The sequence below is a fragment of the Nuphar pumila genome, chromosome 14 (assembly GCF_984573655.1).
Source record: "Nuphar pumila chromosome 14, dmNupPumi1.hap1.1, whole genome shotgun sequence".
NCBI lineage: Eukaryota > Viridiplantae > Streptophyta > Magnoliopsida > Nymphaeales > Nymphaeaceae > Nuphar > Nuphar pumila.
The window spans coordinates 68,881,271-68,901,465 of record NC_143262.1 but is presented as its reverse complement, the minus strand read 5'-3'; the positions used below and the strand labels follow the sequence as shown (position 1 = coordinate 68,901,465).

The 20,195-nt window shown below is 39.9% G+C and overlaps 1 protein-coding gene across 2 annotated transcripts in view; it reads right to left on the bottom strand.

Moving 5' to 3' along the window:
* The window catches only part of LOC149816917 (uncharacterized), a 113,128-nt gene that overhangs the window by 88,901 nt on the left and 4,032 nt on the right, over positions 1–20,195 (bottom strand). The window contains exons 1-3 of one of the 2 annotated variants that reach the window (XM_089987164.1): positions 1,055–1,229; positions 379–549; positions 219–296 (exon numbers count right to left, since the gene is read on the bottom strand). In XM_089987164.1, coding sequence (XP_089843290.1) covers positions 219–296; positions 379–549; positions 1,055–1,060 — 255 coding nt within the window. In that variant the 5' untranslated portion in view covers positions 1,061–1,229. Of the gene's footprint in view, positions 1–218; positions 297–378; positions 550–1,054; positions 1,230–20,195 lie in introns of those variants that run through there. The other variant, XM_089987163.1, reaches the window with a different exon arrangement.

Here is a 20,195-nt window from a genome sequence, read left to right as displayed (position 1 = left end):
TTACTGATCCTGAGCCTTAACGAATGGAACCCGAACAGGCTGAGGTCAGATCATTTTGTCCCTATCCATGCCTTCAACAGACTGTCTTCATTGCATTTCAAAAATCTTCATTTATTTTCTTTGATTAGTTTAACCAAAGTAAAAGCAAAGGTGTACATACACATTGAATAGCAGAACCAGTCCAATAAGTGTACATCATGTTAATAATAAATCACTACCTGTCTCCGTCGGATCGTCTGTCTCGCTGACTCTCTATTTGCTTGAATCCTCCGCAATCTTCTTTCCTCCTTATCAGCCTAGAGAACATTTCAAATTGAAAATAAACGTCTTCATAGTCCATAGAAACATCAAAAGGACAAGATGCTTTCGCTTACAAACCTCACTTAATTGCTGCTTTGGCATGCCCCTGGATGGAGTCTGCCTTGTGGTCTTCTTAAGGTTTTGATCAGCACTTGGAAATTCAGCATGTTGTTCAATCTTTATATTTTTCTTTATTATAGTCTTGCATGGTTTCCGTGGTTGTTGAGCTTGTTTGCTCAAGCAATGGGCCTATTTCAAAGCCATAAGACAAACTCAGTATGAAAAATGCAGTCAAGTCTTACCAATCTTTTAAAGCATTGATACTAAAGAAACCTCAGCCATAAAAGCTATAGATGTGCACGATTTATTTAACAAAAAGCACACATCTGAACACGAGAATGCACAAACATAAGAAGCTATATGAAAATGCATGCATCTGCAAGCACCTAAACAAGAATGCACAAACATAGAGGGGGCTTTATGAAAATGCACACATCTGTAAGCACCTGCACAATCGCAATATACCTTCTGTCATTGAAGGTATCAGACAAGACATCATTTTTGCTATCACTACCAAAAGACATAACATGTCTGGCTCTCAACAACAAAAGGTGTCTTGTTGTATCATTATCATTAAGGTTTTACTTTTCAACTATTCTTGCTCATCTCATGGCAGATAGTTTTTGCTGCCACTCACTATGTATATAAAAGAAATTTTGGAAATCTTGAGTTTTGTGTCCAAAAGAGTACTTACATTCATCCTTCTATATGTAGCTGCAAAGGTGATTCAGACCCATGGGAGGGGGATTCACACTCGTGTAGAAGCCACGGCTTGCAAAGGGATGAAAGGGCATGGAGAAGGGAAAGGAGGGTGCATGAGATGGAAGGGAGAGAGAGAGAGAGAGAGAGAGAGATGGAGACGTGAGAGAGAGGGATCCCATTGGTTGTGAATCCCAAGAGGCCAATTCCTCCTCAAAGAAGGAAGTCAAATCTTACAAGGTAAGCCAAAAGAGTTTTACTATTTGCATAAAAAGTAGGAAACTAATTACATGGCTTTAAATAGAGAAAAGAGCATAAAAAAAGGAAATAATGCTAAAAGGAAGGAAATGAGCACAAAAAGAGGGAATCCAGCTGGGCGCCCCTATCACTGGGGGATTTCTTCCGCATTTCTTTCCATTTTGCCCCTATATTGGCGCCATCCTTGGAGAAGTAATGATTTGCTCTTGAAGAAGATGGTCTTTTCTGCCCCTGTCACTTCTCTGAAATGCTTTATTTGTCCTCTTATTTGGAGTTGATTGGACTATCCCTTATCCTAACCCAAAATCCCGTTTACACCCATATGGATCAGCAGACCCATTTATCTAACTAGGATGTCCCATATCCAAACACCTAAGCTAACTAGGTCGGGATGCTATCAATCCCGCCCTCTTCAAAACAGCCTTGTCTTCAAGGCCGGTAATTGAGGATGTCTCTCCAACCACCGGTTCTTCCCGTCCTCCTGTATCAAATTTGTACGTTGACCCTTTCTTTTGTTTATAGCAATAGAGCCTAACATTGGCTGGTTGAGCTCCCGGAATGATAGCAGTTTGCGGGTCATGAGATCTTACTGGGGAAAGCTCCTTTGGTTCAACAACGATGTCATCAAAGTGATTGAGGTTTTGCACCATTTTGTATGAGAAGGGTCCCTGGGAACACCCTTCCAGGGTGTGGGGCAAGGAGACCTGTTCTCCTTGTTGCATGGATTTGGATCCCACGATCTCTTGGTTGGGTCGGGGAGCGGTGATCTCAACCCGTTTACCCGCTTGGTCGAACTTTACACTCATGGATTTGAAATCCCATACGATCTGCCCAAGGGTCTATAGTCATTACATCCCTAATACGAGCTTAGCTCCCTTTAGTGGAAGCACGAAGGCATCCAAGTTGAGAGTGGTGCCTTGGATCGTGATCTTCAAATTGGGGCATATCGCTTGGCACTGCAATTTGCTCTTGTTTTCTTCTACTACCTTAAACAGGTTGTGGGAAGTGGTTAGACACTTGATCTCTTTGGCAATTTGAGTTCGAAGGAAGTTGTATGTGCTTCCAGTGTCTATGAGGACGGATATCGGGGTGCCCTTGAGAGTACCAAGTACTCTGACAGATTGGGACATGTCCACCCTCGTGAGGGTGTGGAGTAAGCCCTTTGTCTCATCTTCAGGTGGATCCTCATCCTTAAAAGTCTCTTCCTCTCCCTCGCTATAACTATTTTCACTATCACTATTTACAAAATACAGATGCATGGTTTTACATCTATGGTCGGAGCGCCAAACCTCATCACAATGGTAGCACAACCCCTTTTTTCATCTTTCAACCATGGCATCAGAAGACATCTTTTTAACATTCATTTTTACATGTGCATAATTAAAATGAGGCTTTGAAGTGTGCTTGAACCCACTAGTGCTTGTTGCTGCACTGGATCCACCTGATCCATTTTGGAAGGAATGATGAGTTGGGTCTTGTTGGAATCCAGATCTGAACTGATTCAAAGGCTTTTGGACCTTTGGTGCTGCAACTTCTCAGCTAAGAAAGCACTCGAGGACATTGGTGGAGCAGCTGGTCTGTACTACGATACGGGGTTGCTTCATGTGATTTTTCCCATTGGACTAGCCGGACTGCTGGTCAGTAAATGTAATGAAATGGTGGTCTTCAACAAATGCACAAATAACTCACAAACAAGTGTCTATTGGAGACACTACAAGCATGACCCTTGAAAGGGTATAAAGGGAAGAACACTTGAAAAATAAATAATACTTTATTCATGAACAAAATGCTTAAGAAGCATGGTTATTTACATTGAAGGGGTTCACCCCTATATATACAAAACAATGGGAGAGAGAGGAGAGCTCATTTTGAGCTCTTCAAAAAGAGACGTTGGATTCCAACGTCTCTTAATATAGCTGTTGGACTACAGTCCAACAGCATTTATTATTATAGCTGTTGGACTATAGTCCAACAACATTTATTGTAGCTGTTGGACTACAGTCCAACAGCTACTTGCACAGTCAAGTTCCAACAGGAACTTGACTGGATCAAAATATCTAGTTTCTATTGAACTAGATGCTAAAAAAGAAAATAAAAAAATAGAAAAAGAAAATAATAAAAGAAAATATAATAATATTAAATAATATATATATATATATTACAGTTTACATTTTAACACTCTCCTTCAAACTTACGGTACAATGAGCGAAAGTTTGTCTAAGAGGAAGTGAAATCTGGGAGCAGCGAGAGGCTTGGTGAAGAAGTCTGTTAATTGATATTCTGATGTAACATATGACAGATCAATGGTTCCATGTAAGTATTCCTCTCTGACATAGTGACAGTCCATCTCAATGTGTTTAGTGCGCTCATGGAATGTCTGGTTGCTTGCAATGTAGATCGCACTTTTGTTGTCACAGCACATCTTTGAAGCTTGCGTTGCTTTAGCTCCCATATCTGCTAGCAATCGTCTGAGCCAAACAACCTCCATAGTGGTGGTTGTCATGGCTCTGTATTCAGCTTCGGTGGAGGAAAGAGAGACTTTCTGCTGCTTCTTGCACCTCCACGAAATTAAGGTTTCACCTAGGAACACACAAAAACCAGTAGTTGAGTGTCTATTATTGGGATCACCTCCCCAGTCAGCATCAGTATATGCAATTAAATTTAATGAAGATGAAGCAGACAAGAAGAGTCCTCGTGAAAGAGAGGATTTTAAGTATCTAATAATACGCAAAATCGCTCCCATGTGCACGGAGGTGGGAGCATGCTGAAACTGACTGACTGTATGAACCGCATGAGTTATATCTGGCCTAGTAATGGAAAGATAAGAAAGAGCTCCAACAAGTTGTCTATAAGGAGTAGGATCATCAAGAAGTTCTCCATCATCAATTTTCATTTTAACATTGACAACTTTTGGAGTGTCTACTTTCTTATCATCTGTAATTCCAGACCTGGAAACGATATCAAGAGCAAATTTAGATTGAGATATCAAATACCCCCGAGGGGAATAAGCAACTTCAATGCCTAAAAAATATCTTAATAAACCTAAGTCAGTCATTTCAAAGTGAGTTTTAAGAAGAGATTTGATATTTGCAACTCCCTGTTTGTCGCCTCCGGTGATGATCATATCGTCCACATAGAGAAGAAAAATAATGATGCCTGCATCAGATTTCTTAACAAACAAAGCAGTGTAAGTTAAACAAGGTTGAAAACCAATATCAAGCATAACATGACTAAATCGGTCATACCAGGCTTTTGGAGCCTGTTTAAGACCATAAAGAGCTTTTTCTAGACGAAGAGCTTTACCCTTAGGGATACTAATACCAGGTGGGGCTTCCATGTATACTTCTTCAACGAGATTCCCATTCAGGAAAGCATTTTTGACATCTAATTGAAAGATAGGCCATGTTCTAATGGAGGCCAAGGCTATTAAAGTTCTAACAGTGGTCATACGGGCCACAGGAGCAAATGTTTCTTCATAATCGATGCCATACTCTTGGGCATATCCTTTTGCTATTAAACGGGCCTTATATCTTTCCAGGGTCCCATCACTTTTGGTTTTGACTTTGTATACCCACCTACAACCTATAGGTTTCTTACCCGGAGGAATATCTTGTATCGTCCAAGTATTGGCCTTTTCTAGTGCATCCAATTCTATTTTCATGGCTTCTATCCATTCTATATGATTTTTTGCTTGAGAATAGGATGATGGTTCAACATATGATTGTATTAATGTAATGGCGGCCCTATACGTGGGTGAAAAAGATTCATAAGACACAAATTTTTCTGGAGGTTTAGAGATTCTAGACGTTCTTCTAGGTGGGACTTCAGAGTATTTTTGTAATGCACATGGAAGATTTTGCTCTCTACGTCTTGAATATTGTAGACTAACATCACTATGGATTTGCTCTTCATTATCATCATTTTCAACAACAATAGGACTTTGATCATTGTCAAGGTCACATCCAACATCACATTCATTGGATTTTGAAGTTGGATCAATTAAAAATGAGTATTCAGTGACATCCTTGGATTTTTCAAATTCAAAGAAGCTTTCTTTTTCCAAAAAAGATACATTTCTTGACACATATAATTTGTCATTTTGAAAATCGAAACACCTGTAGCCTTTTTGATTATCAGCATATCCTAAAAAGGCACATGGGATTGCACGAGGAGAGAGTTTATCATTTCTGTTGGTGAAAACAAAACATTTGCATCCAAAGACTCTTAATCTAGAATAATCTGGAGTTAAATTAACAAGCTTTTCTATTGGAGTTGTATTCTTTAATGAGGAAGATGGCATCCTATTAATGAGGTAGGTGGCAGTTAGGACCGCTTCAGCCCAAAAACTTTTTTGAACTTGATTTGCAATTAGCAATGTCCTAGTAGTTTCCATAATGTGCCGATGTTTGCGTTCGGCTAGGCCATTCTGTTGTGGAGTGTGTGGACATGATCTTTGATGTGTAATACCATGTAAATTGAGATAGTCTTTGAATTCGTTGGACATAAATTCTCCCCCTGAATCAGTGCGAAAAACAGAAATATCATTTTGAAACTTATTTTTAACCATTTTATGAAATATTAAGAAGTTAGCAAAGACATCAGATTTATGTTTAAGAAAATAAATCCAAGTATGTCTAGAAAAGTCATCAACAAAAATGACATAATATGTATAACCACCTTTGAAAATAACTGGTGCGGGGCCCCAAACATCCGAATGTATTAACTCAAGTGGTCGTGAGGAAACAAAAGTTCTACTAAGAAATGGTAACCTTTTCATTTTGCCAAGAATGCAGTCTTTACAAGAAAAATTTTCAGAATTACAAAATTTTTCCAAACTTGGAAAATATTGAATTTTAGACATATGAGGATGGCCAAGCCTTTTGTGCCATAAATCCAATTCTAATTTCTGAATATTATAACAAAATGCATTCTTGGGTAATTCCAAAAAGTCCATGTAATAAAGTCCTCCTTCTCTATGGCCTTCCCCAATCAGCTTCACTGACTGGCGATCCTGTACCCAACAACCATGAGAAGAGAAGGAGATATTACATCCATAATCAGATATTTGCGAGACAGATAAGAGATTCAAATTAAGTTTAGGGATATATCTAACTTCTGGGATAAAAAATCTTTTGGATTTTTGAAGATTTTCAAAACATCATATTCCTTTTACTTCGAGAGATGTGCCATCGGCTGTAAAAACCTTTGACACACTTGAGTCATTTTTAAGACATTCGGATAGACTATTAACATTTGGGGTCATATGAAAAGAAGCACCAGAATCTAAAAGCCAAGGAAAGTTACCTGGACCGGAGAAAGATGCAACTGCCGCTCCAGTTGAGGCTTCGGTTGAGGAGGATACCCCTTTGAGAAGAGGTTGAAGGATTTCCACCAGTTGAGCCATAGACATAGGTGCATCTTGATCTTTTGACTCAGATTCAACAGATGCAACTCTTTTTTCTTCTCTTCTTTTTAACTTTGGACATTGAGGCCTATAGTGCCCCGGTTCATGACAATGATGACAAATAACTTTTCTTTTATCAAAGTCGCTGTTTTGCCTTCCAAAATGAGGCGGCTTGTAAGTACGAGTATGATTCCCCGGTCTAGATACAGCTAAAACGGAGTCATCATCAACTTTTGGAGTACTTTTTCTAAGTCTATTTTCCTCCATAGTGAGCTCTTCTATAGTATCAACAATAGAAGGAATTTTTCCACGATGTAAAAGGGCCGATTTGGTGGATTCAAACTCCGGCCTTAGACCATTCACAAATTGATAGAAATGTTCCATATCGAGTTGCTTTTGGCGAAGCTCGATGTCTTCGGCACAATGCCATTTGGGCTCAAGAAGAGCCAACTCTTCCCAAAGTTCGGACAACTCATTATAATATTTTCGAATAGTTTTATCTTTTTGAGTCATTGTCCGAACTTTATCTTGTAAATTGCATACATGTGCAATATCTTTAAGGGAATACATGTTTTTGAGGTATTCCCAAGCCTTATCGGCATGCTCAAACTTAGCTAGACTAGAGCATTTTTTAATGTCTATGCTATTGATGAGCCATGACATAATTTTTGCATGCCCTATCCTCCATTCTTTCCATTTCTTTTCATAAGTGGCTAACGCCTTACTCTTCTCTTCTTCCGTTAGAGAAACCTCTTTATCACCCTCTTTCTTGGTAAGAGATAGTTTAGGTTCCAAATCGGAACCATCCACTATACCCCCATAAACCTTTTCCCCAAATGTGGTGCTTCATAATCAAAGCCCACATTACATAGTTAGTATCATTTAGCTTCATAGGAATGATGGTGATCTTATCATTGTCATCCATCTTTTACAAGGGTAAGAGAGGAATAAATAGGAGGAGAGAGAGAGAGAAAAATAAAAAGAAAAGAAAAAGAGTAGACAAAGGAATAAGAGAGGATACAAAACCAAATTTTTTTTTGTAGCACAAGTTCGCCTTTCTTCAAACAAATCTTCTTGAGCCAAGAACAAGGTGATGAAACACCTTTTGTAAATGTGGCACGGAAATCGAGGTGGAAGCACTTCAAGATCTAAGGATTTCGTAGCTCTGATACCATGTAATGAAATGGTGGTCTTCAACAAATGCACAAATAATTCACAAACAAGTGTCTATTGGAGACACTACAAGCATGACCCTTGAAAGGGTATAAAGGGAAGAACACTTGAAAAATAAATAATACTTTATTCATGAACAAAATGCTTAAGAAGCATGGTTATTTACATTGAAGGGGTTCACCCCTATATATACAAAACAATGGGAGAAAGAGGAGAGCTCATTTTGAGCTCTCCAAAAAGAGACGTTGGATTCCAACGTCTCTTAATATAGCTGTTGGACTACAGTCCAACAGCATTTATTATTATAGCTGTTGGACTATAGTCCAACAACATTTATTGTAGCTGTTGGACTACAGTCCAACAGCTACTTGCACAGTCAAGTTCCAACAGGAACTTGACTGGATCAAAATATCTAGTTTCTATTGAACTAGATGCTAAAAAAGAAAATAAAAAAATAGAAAAAGAAAATAATAAAAGAAAATATAATAATATTAAATAATATATATATATATATTGCAGTTTACATTTTAACATTCGGGTGGGTTGGACCTCCCAGATGTTTCCTCCAAATGATGGTTTATGAACTCGTGCATCATGGTGCTTAGTTTTACCACTTGGCAATTTGTCTCAGTCACTCGTCAATTTGTCTCATTGAATTTTCAGTTTGTTTCATCAACCTTGTCGTTTGTCACCCCCAGGTGGAACTAGGTGTAAAACTTTAAAAAAAATAACTTGGATTCGGGTCGGATCCGGACCCGACCCGGACCCAGTGGAGGCACCGCCCCTCGTGTCTTTTAAAGACAACGAGGCAAAGGGGGGGAGGTTCTCGAAACCCCCCTTTCCCCTCTGCTCACTCATCTCTCTCTCCCCGACCGCCTCTCCCACTCTCCTCGTTTCTGCTCGCCGACGAACCACCGCCACCAGCGACTTCCTCCGACGACCCCCAGGTACGCCTCTTCTCCCCTCTTCTTCTCCTTTTCTTTTCGTCTGTTTCTCCCTCACCTCTCTGTTGCACAGGGAGGGGGCCGAGCCGCCTCCCTGCTGCCCTAAATCACAGGGGAGGGGCAAAGCCCCCCTCCCTGCGACTCCTTTCAGCAAGAGCCCCCTCCATGCACCGTGTTTGGTAAGAGAGGGGTCGAGCCCCCTCTCGGTGCCCTCTGGTTGCAGAGGAGGGGTCGATCCTCTCCTTGCACCCTTGTAGGTAGGGGAGGGGGGGGAGCCCCTCCCTGATTCTTGTTACGGCAGGGGAGGGGGTCGAGCCCCTCCCTGCTCCCTGTTATGGCAAGGGAGGGGGGTGAGCCCCTCCCTGCTCTCTTTTACTGCACGGGAGGGGGTCGAGCCCCTCCCTGCTCTTTGTTACTGTAGAAGATGAACCGAGCCCTAGAGAGAGAAGAGAGAGAGAGAGAGAGGGAGAGAGAGAGAGAAAGAGAGAGAGAGAGACGGCTGCACAGGAAAACTAAGAACACGATTTCAATATTAGGGCCTCTCTCTATGTTAAATAGAGAGAGGCTTAAAAGCATAATTACAATAAAGCCCCATTATAAAAAACTAAAATACAAATAGCATCTTAATATAAAATAACTTTACTTAAAACCACCTATTCTCAACACTCCCCCTCAAGCTGGAGCATAGATATCAATCATGCTCAGCTTGCCACAACATTTTGAGAAATTTGGTCTGGCAAGAGGTTTTGTGAACATATCTGCAACTTGGTCTTCCGACTTTAGATATTTGGTAGTGATATGACCCGCTTGAACCATATCCCTTACATAGTGGCAATCAACCTCAATGTGCTTTGTTCTCTCATGAAATACAGGATTGTTCGCTATATATGTTGCAGCTTTGTTATCGCACATCATGGTCATGGGAGAGGAAACCTTCACCTGAAGATCAAGAAGAACAGTACGAACCCACATCAATTCAGCAGTTGTTTGGGCCATAGCCCGATATTCTGATTCTGCACTCGACCTAGAAACCACATTTTGCTTCTTACTTCTCCAAGAGATCAAGTTGTCTCCCAGGAACACACAAAATCCTGTGGTAGATTTTCTATGTACTACAGATCATGCATAGTCAGCATCAGAATAGACCACTATATCCAGAGTTCCACCTTTCTTGAAACAATAACCCCTTTCCAGGAGAAGATTTTAGATATCTGAGAATCATAATAGCTGCATTCCAGTGTACCTCAGTTGGTTTGTCCATAAACTGACTGACTTTACTTACTGCTAAAGCAATATCCGGCCTGGTCACAGTTACATACAGTAGTTTACCAACTAGGGAGCGATAGCTTTTGCTATCAACCAGTTTTGACCCTTCTTTAAACAACTGAACTTTATGATCCATGGGAATATTTGCTGGTTTAGCTCCCAACATTCTTGTTTCCTTTAATAAGTCAAGAACATACTTCCGTTGAGACAAAACCATCCCTTCACGGCTCCTGGCAACTTCTATACCCAGAAAATACCTGAGTGAACCAAGGTCTTTTGTAACAAAGTGTTTTTGAAGATGAGCCTTTGTGGCTTCAATAGCTTTCACATCATCACCTGTAAGAATGATGTCATCCACATATACCACCATAACAACTATGCCAGAGCTAGTTTTCTTTATGAATAGTGTATGATCTGTTGCTGACCTATTAAAGCCAAAACATGACATCACTTCAAACAACTTCTGAAACCATGCACGAGGACTTTGTTTCAAGCCATAAATTGCCTTTTTCAATCTACACACCTTCTGACACTCTCCCTCAACCTCGAATCCTGGAGGTTGTTGCATGTAAACAGTCTCAGATAAGTCCCCATATAGAAATGCATTCTTCACATCTAATTGGTACAGGCTCCAACCATGCTGAACAGCTACTGAGAGAACAAGACGAATGGTACCCATCCGTGCAACAGGAGAAAAAGTTTCAAAGAAATCAATACCATATGTCTGAGTATACCCTTTGGCTACTAATCTGGCCTTGGACCGTTCAATTGAACTATCAGATTTGTACTTTATCGTATATACCCATTTACATCCAACAATGTCAGCATCTGCTGGGGAATCAACTAGATCCCAAGTATGCTGAGATATTAAGGCATCCATTTCTTCTTGCATAGCCAGCTTCCAGCGAGTATCAAGCTCTGCCGCTGATAGTTCAGAGGAATAATTTCAGAAGATAAAGCTGAAATAAAAGATTTCATCTGATTTCCAATTCTGGCTTCGGAGACAAAATGAGATATGGGATATAAGGTACATTGTCATGTCCCCTTTCGTAGAGCAATCGGCCTGTTATCATCATCATGAAGATCATTATTGTCAGTAGAACTTACCGCAGGGGAATAAGAAGATGGAGGCACTTGCGGAGGTGGATCTCTACGCACATATACCAATGGAGGATTATGAAATCTGGAAGAGGATGAAGTGTGGTTCGGGAATGAGGGAACGGATTCCAAAGGAAAAGGAGGTATAGGTAATGGACAAGACTCAGTTGGATCAACCTGCAGCGGGGAACCGGTATTAGAGTAATATGGAGTGGATTCCAAGAAAGATACATCCGCACTGACATACTCTCGGCGAGAAGTAGGATCATAACATCGATATCCCTTTTGATTTTTGGGATAACCTATAAATATGCATTTTGTAGCTTGAGCAGCTCATTTATCACGGTCAGGGCCAAGTTTGTGTACAAAACAAACACATCCAAACACTTTGGGCGAGAGGGAGAAGAGAGGGGTATTGGGTTTTAGGATATGAATTGGAATTTGATCACCCACAGAAGAGGAAGGCATGCGGTTGATCAGATAGCAAGCAGTTGTAATTGCATCTCCCCAGTATAACGCAGGAACATTTGATTGAATCATAATGGTCCTGGCAATATCAAGTAGGTGACGATGTTTTCGCTCAGCCACCCCATTTTGTTGAGATGAATAGGCATAGGAAGTTTGGGGTTGGATGCCATTATCTTGGTAAAATTGTAACAGACTTTTTGATTTAAACTCGAGAGCATTATCACTGCGAACAATCTTGACACTAGATTCAAACTGAGTTTTTATTTCAAGAATTAAATATTTGATAATATTTGGAACATCAGATCGTTCCTTTATTAAAAACACCCATGATAACAACAATAACTAAATAGTATCGACACTGAGTCCTAGTAGGAATCTTACTAGGACCCCATACATCTGCATGAAGAAGTTCAAAGACTTTATTACTAGACTGAGTCTGACTCGAAGGAAACGAACTTCGATGATGCTTGCCCAGCTGACATGCTTCACACTGAAATGATGTGGTGGAGGGAATCTGAAGAAAGACCGAACGAAGCTTTGACAATGAAGGATGACCAAGACGACGATGCCACTGAACAGGACTAAATGAATGTTCCACTGCAGCATGAACAGTACCCATTGGATGATGTAAGTAGTAGATTCCATTTTCTTCATAGCCTCCACCAATCTTCTTCCCCGTCAGCAAATCCTGAAAATGACAACCCATTGGATCAAATATTACTCTACAGTGTTGTTCTTTTACAAGGCAACTAACAGAAAGTAAACTTTAAGGAAATTTCGGAGCATGAAGAGCATTTTTCAACTGTAATGAGGAGGATATAGAAATATTTCTCTGACCAACAACCGGGGAGGTACTCCCATCGGCTAATGAGACTCCAAGCTGAGCCTTATTTATACACAAGAGAAGGAGAGGGAGAGGGCCAAGAGGCCTTAAAAGGAGAGCCACCTAGGGGGCTCCCCATGTAGTCGTTGAGAGCCCCCAACGGTCACAAATGTGACCGTTGGGGGCCCCATCGACTACATGGTGGGGCCCCTTTTGTGTGAGCAAAAAAACAAAAAATAAAAAATAGAATTTACAAAAATTAAAGAGAAAAATAAAATAAGAAAAACAAGTACCCCTATCGGGTACTTGTGAAATGACAAAAATACCCCTATCGGGTATTACATATATAAATATAAATATATATATATATATGAATTACATATATTTTAACACCCTCCCTCAAGCTTTACGGGGATATAACCGAAAGCTTGTTAAGGAGAAACAAAAACCGAGGAGCCGCAAGAGCCTTAGTGAAGAAGTCCGCCAATTGGTACTCTGATGTGACGTAAGGTAGTGTTATAGTTCCTCTTAGGTATTCATCCCGAACGTAATGGCAGTCCATCTCAATATGCTTAGTACGCTCATGGAAGGTGTGATTGCTTGCAATATAGATTGCGCTTTTGTTGTCGCAACACATCTTCGAAGGAGTAGAGATGACAATGCCCATATCACTGAGGAGGCTTCTTAGCCACACAAGTTCCATGGTTGTAGTGGTCATAGCACGATATTCTGCTTCCGTCGAGGACAATGATACTTTGTGTTGCTTCTTGCATCTCCACGAAATCATAGAGTCACCTAAGAAAACACAAAATCCGGTAGTTGAGACTCGGTCATTGGGATTTCCTTCCCAATCTGCATCAGTATAAGCAATTAAATCAAGTGACGAGGCAAAAGAAAGAAAAACTCCCTTAGTTATGGTATTTTTGATATATCTGACAATCCTTAAAACTGCACTCATGTGCACGGTTGTAGGTGCATGTTGAAACTGACTGACAGAGTGGACGGCATGAGCAATGTCTGGCCGTGTGATGGATAAGTAGGTTAGAGACCCAACAAGTTGCCGGTAGGGAGTAGGATCCTCGAGAAGTGTTCCATCTTCCAACCTTAATTTTGCATTGATGACTTCTGGGGTTTCTGTCTTCTTATCATCGGAGATACCCGATTTGGAACAGATGTCAGCAGCAAGTTTCATCTGAGAGAGAATGTACCCTCGAGGAGAGTACGCCACTTCAATTCCTAAAAAATATCTTAAGAAACCAAGGTCAGACATATCAAAATTTTCTTTTAAAACCTTTTTAATATCATTAATGTCTTGCTCATCACTTCCTGTGATGATCATATCATCAACATAAAGTAGTAAAATAACTACTGAAGACCCTGCACTTTTCACAAACAAAGCAGTGTCAGTATAACATGAACGAAAATTTAAACTTGTCATTACATTACTAAATCTATCATGCCAAGCCTTTGGGGCTTATTTAAACCATATAATGCCTTTTTAAGTTTAAGAATTTTATTTTTACCAATACATATTCCTGGTGGGGAATCCATGTAAACTTCTTCATTTAATTCGCCATTTAGAAATGCATTCTTAACATCGAGTTTATAGATAGGCCATTTCTTCACTGACGCAATAGCAATAAGAGTCCTAACACTAGTCATTCTAGCAACAGGTGCGAAGGTTTATTCATAATCTATACCATATTCCTAAGCATATCCTTTAGCTACTAACCGTGCTTTATAACGTTCTAATGAACCATCACTCTTGGTTTTAATTTTGAAGACCCATCTACATCCTATTGATTTCTTTCCAGTGAGTAACGAAGTTATTTCCCAAGTTTTTGCTTTTTCAAGAGCATTAAGCTCTAAGTTCATGGCTTCAACCCATTGGGGAATATTTTTGGCCTCATTATAGTGTGAAGGTTCATGAAAAGAATGCAATGCAATTAGACATGCTCTATATCTAGGAGTTAGGGACTCATAGGAAACAAACCTATTAGGAGGGTTGGAAATCCGACTGGATCTCCTTAAAGAGGTTTCTTCTATGTTGGATCCTTGAGAGTATTTTTCTAAGGCACTTATCTGAGTTTGTTGACCACGCCTAACATATGTTTGGATTGGTCTATTATTCTCATCCATAGCATTATCAAGAGGAATTTCCTCTAGGTCATTCAAAGACTCATTAGAGATTTCCTCTTCTTGAGGAGTCTCATCTTCTTGAGATAGAAGATCAAATAAAAAGGTATATTCACTTTCGTCAATATCTTTAGTTTTCACAAAACCATTTTCATTTTCCAAAAATGTTACATCCTTGGATACATAGAGTTTGTTATTTTTCAAGTCAAAACATCTAAAACCCTTTTGATTTTCTCCATAACCCAAGAAAACGCATTCAATAGCTTTAGGAGATAATTTGTCCCGTTTATGAGTAAGGACAAAACATTACATCCAAAGACTCTTAATCTATTGAAGTCGGGTGTTCTTTCAAATAGTTTTTCGTATGGAGATGTATTTTGTAAGGATGAAGATATCATTCTATTTATCAAGTAAGTTGAGGTTAAGGCCGCTTCGGCCCAAAAATTCTTTGGAATTTCTTTGGAAATAAGGAGTGTCCAAGTGGTTTCCATGATATGTCTATGCTTTCTTTCGGCCAAGCCGTTTTGTTGGGGAGTCCTAAGACACGATCTTTGATGGCAAATTCCATTTACTTCTAAATAGTTTTGAAATTCATTTGATAAATATTCTCCACCCGAATCGGATCTAAGAGTAGAGATATTACTTGAAAATTGATTTTTAACTATCATATGAAATTTTTTGAAGAAATTAAAGACTTCGGATTTTAAATTGAGAAAGTAGATCCATACATACCTAGTGTAGTCATCTATGAAAGTGACATAATAGGAGTACCCTCCTTTAGATATGACGGGGGAAGGACCCCAAACATCCGAATGGATTAACTCAAAAGGTCTTTTGGACACAAAAGTTCGGTTTGGAAAAGGAGTAGATTTCATTTTGCCAAAAATACAATTCTTGCAAACAAAATGTTTCTCATTACAAAATTTCTTTCCAAATGGAAAGGAGTACATTTTTTAGAAACTTGGGTGTCCAAGTCTTTGATGCCAAATATCAATATTTTTATCTTGGACATGGTTACAAAATGAGTTAGTGGGAAGTTTCAAGTTGCTCATGTAATAGAGATCTCCCCTTCTATGGCCTTGCCCAATCAGCTTCCCGGACCGGAGATCCTGTATAGAGCAATCCTTAGTTGAGAAGGAGATTTTACATCCATGATCACATATTTGAGCAACAGAGAGGAGGATTAAATTAAGTTGAGGTACAACTCTCACGTTTGGCACAAAGAAGTCTTTTGAAAAGTTTAAGGTTCCAAAACTTTTTACTTGTAAAGATGTACCATCGGCAGTTGAAACATAGGAGTTTTTATAATTATTACATAAATCGGAAAGCAAATTTTCAAGGGGAGTCATATGAAAGGAAGCTACAGAGTCAAGGATCCAAGACGACATACCTGGAGGAGAGGAGGAAGCTACGGCGGCACCCGAAGTTGATGGAATCTTGAGTAGAGTTTGTAGTGCCTCCGATAGTTGAGCAAGAGAAAAAGAGTTCGTTCCTTTGATTGCTTCCTCTTTCTTTTGAGTAGCTTCTTCAACGGAAGCAACTTTATTTTTTGGTGCTTCATTCAACTTAGGGCAATTAGGTCTTATATGACCCGGTTCTTGACAATGATGGCAAATGGCTTTTCTATAGTTGCCATTATAGTTATTTTGCCTTCCAAAATGTGGAGGTTTGTAGGTTTTCATATGGTTGTCGGGTTTTGATACGGCCAAGACATCATTTCCTCCTTTAATCATGCCAAGACGGGTTTCTTCTTGGCATATTTCGGCTATGGCATCTTCCAAGGGAAGAGGCTTTGATCTATGTAGGAGGGAGGATCTAACTTGTTCATATTCGGGCCTAAGCCCATGTAAAAATTGGAAAAAGTGTTCTTTTTCCATTTGTTCTCTCCTTAATTCCACATCTATACTAGAAACCCATTTTGGTTCTAGTAAGGATAGCTCATCCCATAGAGGGCCAAGAGTGCTAAAGTAGTCCCTAACACTCATTTCTCCTTGCTTGATAGTCCGGATTTTTTCTTGAAGAAAGAATTGACGAGCAAGGTCTTTTTGTGTAAACATACCTTTCATGAAGAACCATGCTTCATTTGCCATCCGAAATTTGGCAATGTTGGCGCAAATCTTGAGCTCCACATTGTTCATGAACCAAGCAAGAATCTTGGCATGCTTACTTTCCCAATCTTCTATTTTAGATTGGTGATCTTCAATGGCCTTCATGCGGGCATCTCCTTCAAGAGCTTTTTCTTGATCGCCTTCCATCTTAGTTAGTTGGAGTTGTGGTTCCGGAATGGTGCCCATAACGTATCCCCAAAGCTTTTTCCCTTTGAGGTTGTTTTCCATGGCGGCGGCCCACATCATGTAGTTGGAGCCATTGAGCTTGAAGGAGAGATCAATCTTTTGTTCTCCTTCCATAATAACCACTCACAAGAGGATAAAAGAAGAGAGAAACAACAAGAAATAAATATAGCTACACAACTAGCTATATTAAGAAGAAGAGCATACACAAGGCTTTGATACCATGTAATGAAATATGCGGAAAAGCAAAGAGTGCACTAAGCACTTACAACATCAACTAATGAACAAACAAAGAAAGGCTAATACCCAAACCCACAAGAGACAACACAACATAAAAATATGTCTCTTATTGAAAGAGAGAGAGCTCTCAAGAGTGAGAAATACAAGAGGGGTTCACCCCTATTTATACACAAGAGAAGGAGAGGGAGAGGGCCAAGAGGCCTTAAAAGGAGAGCCACCTAGGGGGCTCCCCATGTAGTCGTTGGGAGCCCCCAACGGTCACAAATGTGACCGTTGGGGGGCCCATCGACTACATGGTGGGGCCCCTTTTGTGTGAGCAAAAAAACAAAAAATAAAAAATAGAATTTACAAAAATTAAAGAGAAAAATAAAATAAGAAAAACAAGTACCCCTATCGGGTACTTGTGAAATGACAAAAATACCCCTATCGGGTATTACATATATATATATATAAATATATATATATGAATTACATATATTTTAACATTAATATCCTTTAGATATGAAAAAACAAGTGAATTTCCACACAAATGTCTGGATGCACCAGAATCAATAATCCACTTACGGTCAGTCGGATGAAGAAGATTTTCGGTTGAATAGGCAACACGAGCAACAGGAGAGGTAGAACTCAAAGGACGAAGAGCTATCAGCTCATCATATTCAGCATGACTGAGGGTTATACTACTGTCACTTGCAGAGATATTTTCTTGTGCCTTTGTTGCCTCGAGAGTAGTAGTATTAGCTTTAGGAGCATATGACTTTGATGAAGAGGAGGTTGGTCGGCCATGCTTATCCCAGCAACGATCTTCTAAATGTCCAGATTTTCCACAGAATGTACATTGAAGTTTTCCTCTCCCTCCCACACCTCGTCCGCGACCTCGTCCTCTGATGTTCTGAAGATTTCCACGTCCATAACCAGATGAAACAACTAAGGCAGATGACTGAGTCATAGGCTGAGAATGTGGAAGAGATATCGCAAGTCTGCTTAGACGGTTATATGCCTCAGCAAGAGTAGGTACATCCGAACCAGTCAACATTTGGACTTTTGTAACAGAAAATTCTGAAGATAAACCTGTAAGAAACCTAGCAACCATAGTTTGTTCTTGATGATCTTTTTGTTTCGAACAACAGAGAGGTCTGTGAGCATTAAGTCTTTCAAACGCAGCTTTTACGGAGGCATAGTACTGGGCCAAAGTTTGATCTCCCCGCTGTAAATTGTATATTTCCTGTTCGACTTGTAGGATACGACTCACATTAGTCTCTTGTGAGTATGTATCTCGAAGATTGTCCCACATCTGTTTGGCTGTATTATAATAAATTAAACCATCTGCAATATGGGGTTCGACACTATTCATAATCCATGACATAACTATGTCATTATCTTCATCCCAGGTAACATATTTTCCCACCTTTTCAGTGGGTTCATCTTCCAACAAGATATGTTTTCTACGATGTCCAGATACCGACGTCATAAATGTTCTGGACCACCTGGCATAGTTAGTTTTATTTAACCTTACAGACGAGCCGTACGAAAATGGATTGGCAAATGCCTTATATTCTCCAATATGTTCCAATTTTGAATCACATTTCAAAGTTTCAGCCATACTTCTGGTTAAAAAAAACTGGACAGTCTCCAAACTAAACAAGGAAAAACCGTGTGTTACACTCACACACCAACTGATATTCCAATCAGCAGTTGTTCACTCACGAACAAAAAAAACCCCACGACAGTAGTGAGCAGCAGCCCACAAACAGAAAAATAATTCAGCACGTCAGTGAATCACGATTAACATGACTTCTGCATATGCAGCAATTTTTTTTTTTCATAACAGGGGCATCTCCCCAGACATATACAGTTCGACAATGAGTCGTTCATTTTTTTTTCACGAGCAACACCACTACGTGTTGGATTGCTGCTAAAAAAAAATTAAGCAGGAAGTCACGACCTGAAATCACGACATGTTCAGTGCAAATTGTACCAACAACAATCAAACTCCCCACAGCAACGATATCAAGATAAACAAAACAGGGCCCCAACCATATGTAGAATCACCAACAACAATCAAACTCCCAACAGCAACGATATCAATATCTCACACGACATGTTCAGTGCAAACTATACCAACAGCAATCAAACTCCCAACAGGTAGTCACGAGACTCACGGCAGGAAATACCACCGAGGCAGTAGGTAGTCACGAAAAAAAAAAAAGGAGCTATGAACCCACAGCAAGCATCCACGACTTGCAGCATGATTCCTTTAGGGCAATAGACAATAAAATTTATCAAGGTCCTCGACTTTCTATCTGTCCACCCATCTACCATGATGTTACAACCAGTCTCTCTCCATGACTGTCTCATCTCATCACAATAAGCTTTCACTTCATTCACATTAGCATCTAAAATCTTTCCTCTTAAAGCATGATATGAAGGCATCTTATATTCAGGCCCGATACTGGTTATAGCATCTGCCATGGCTTGAAAATGAAAGAAATTTATCGCATTGAAAGGAATGCAGGCATCATAGAACCATCTTCCAACCATGACATCTGCCTGCTCAACTAAATATTGAGGAGTCATAGTAGTACGAATGTCGGGTTGCGCCCCAAGGGTAGTCCTAAGAGAAAAAAAACTCTTAATAGAGCCTCTAACTCTACCTCTTGGTCCTCCTCTCAAAGAACTCCCTCATGCTCCTCTTCTATCTCCTCCTCATCTTCTTTTTGTGCTTGCGGCACTAATATTGGCACCAACCACACCTTTTTCCTTCGCTGCAGAACTTCCTACTTTTGATCCTATGTTATAGGTTGTAGGATCAGAAGTAGGGAGCTCATCTTCGTAATACACATCCTCCCAGGGCTCCGCATATCTCATTTCTGCTCTATTCATCTTTCTTTCTTTTCTTTTTCCTCTCAGATCATCAAGTAATTATTGGCATTGGCATTTTATGGCATCCGGCAATTTTCTTGATGTGCATGCTTGCACATTATGATGTGTCTCGACTAAATGATGCTTCAACCGAGAGATATCACCCGAAAAAC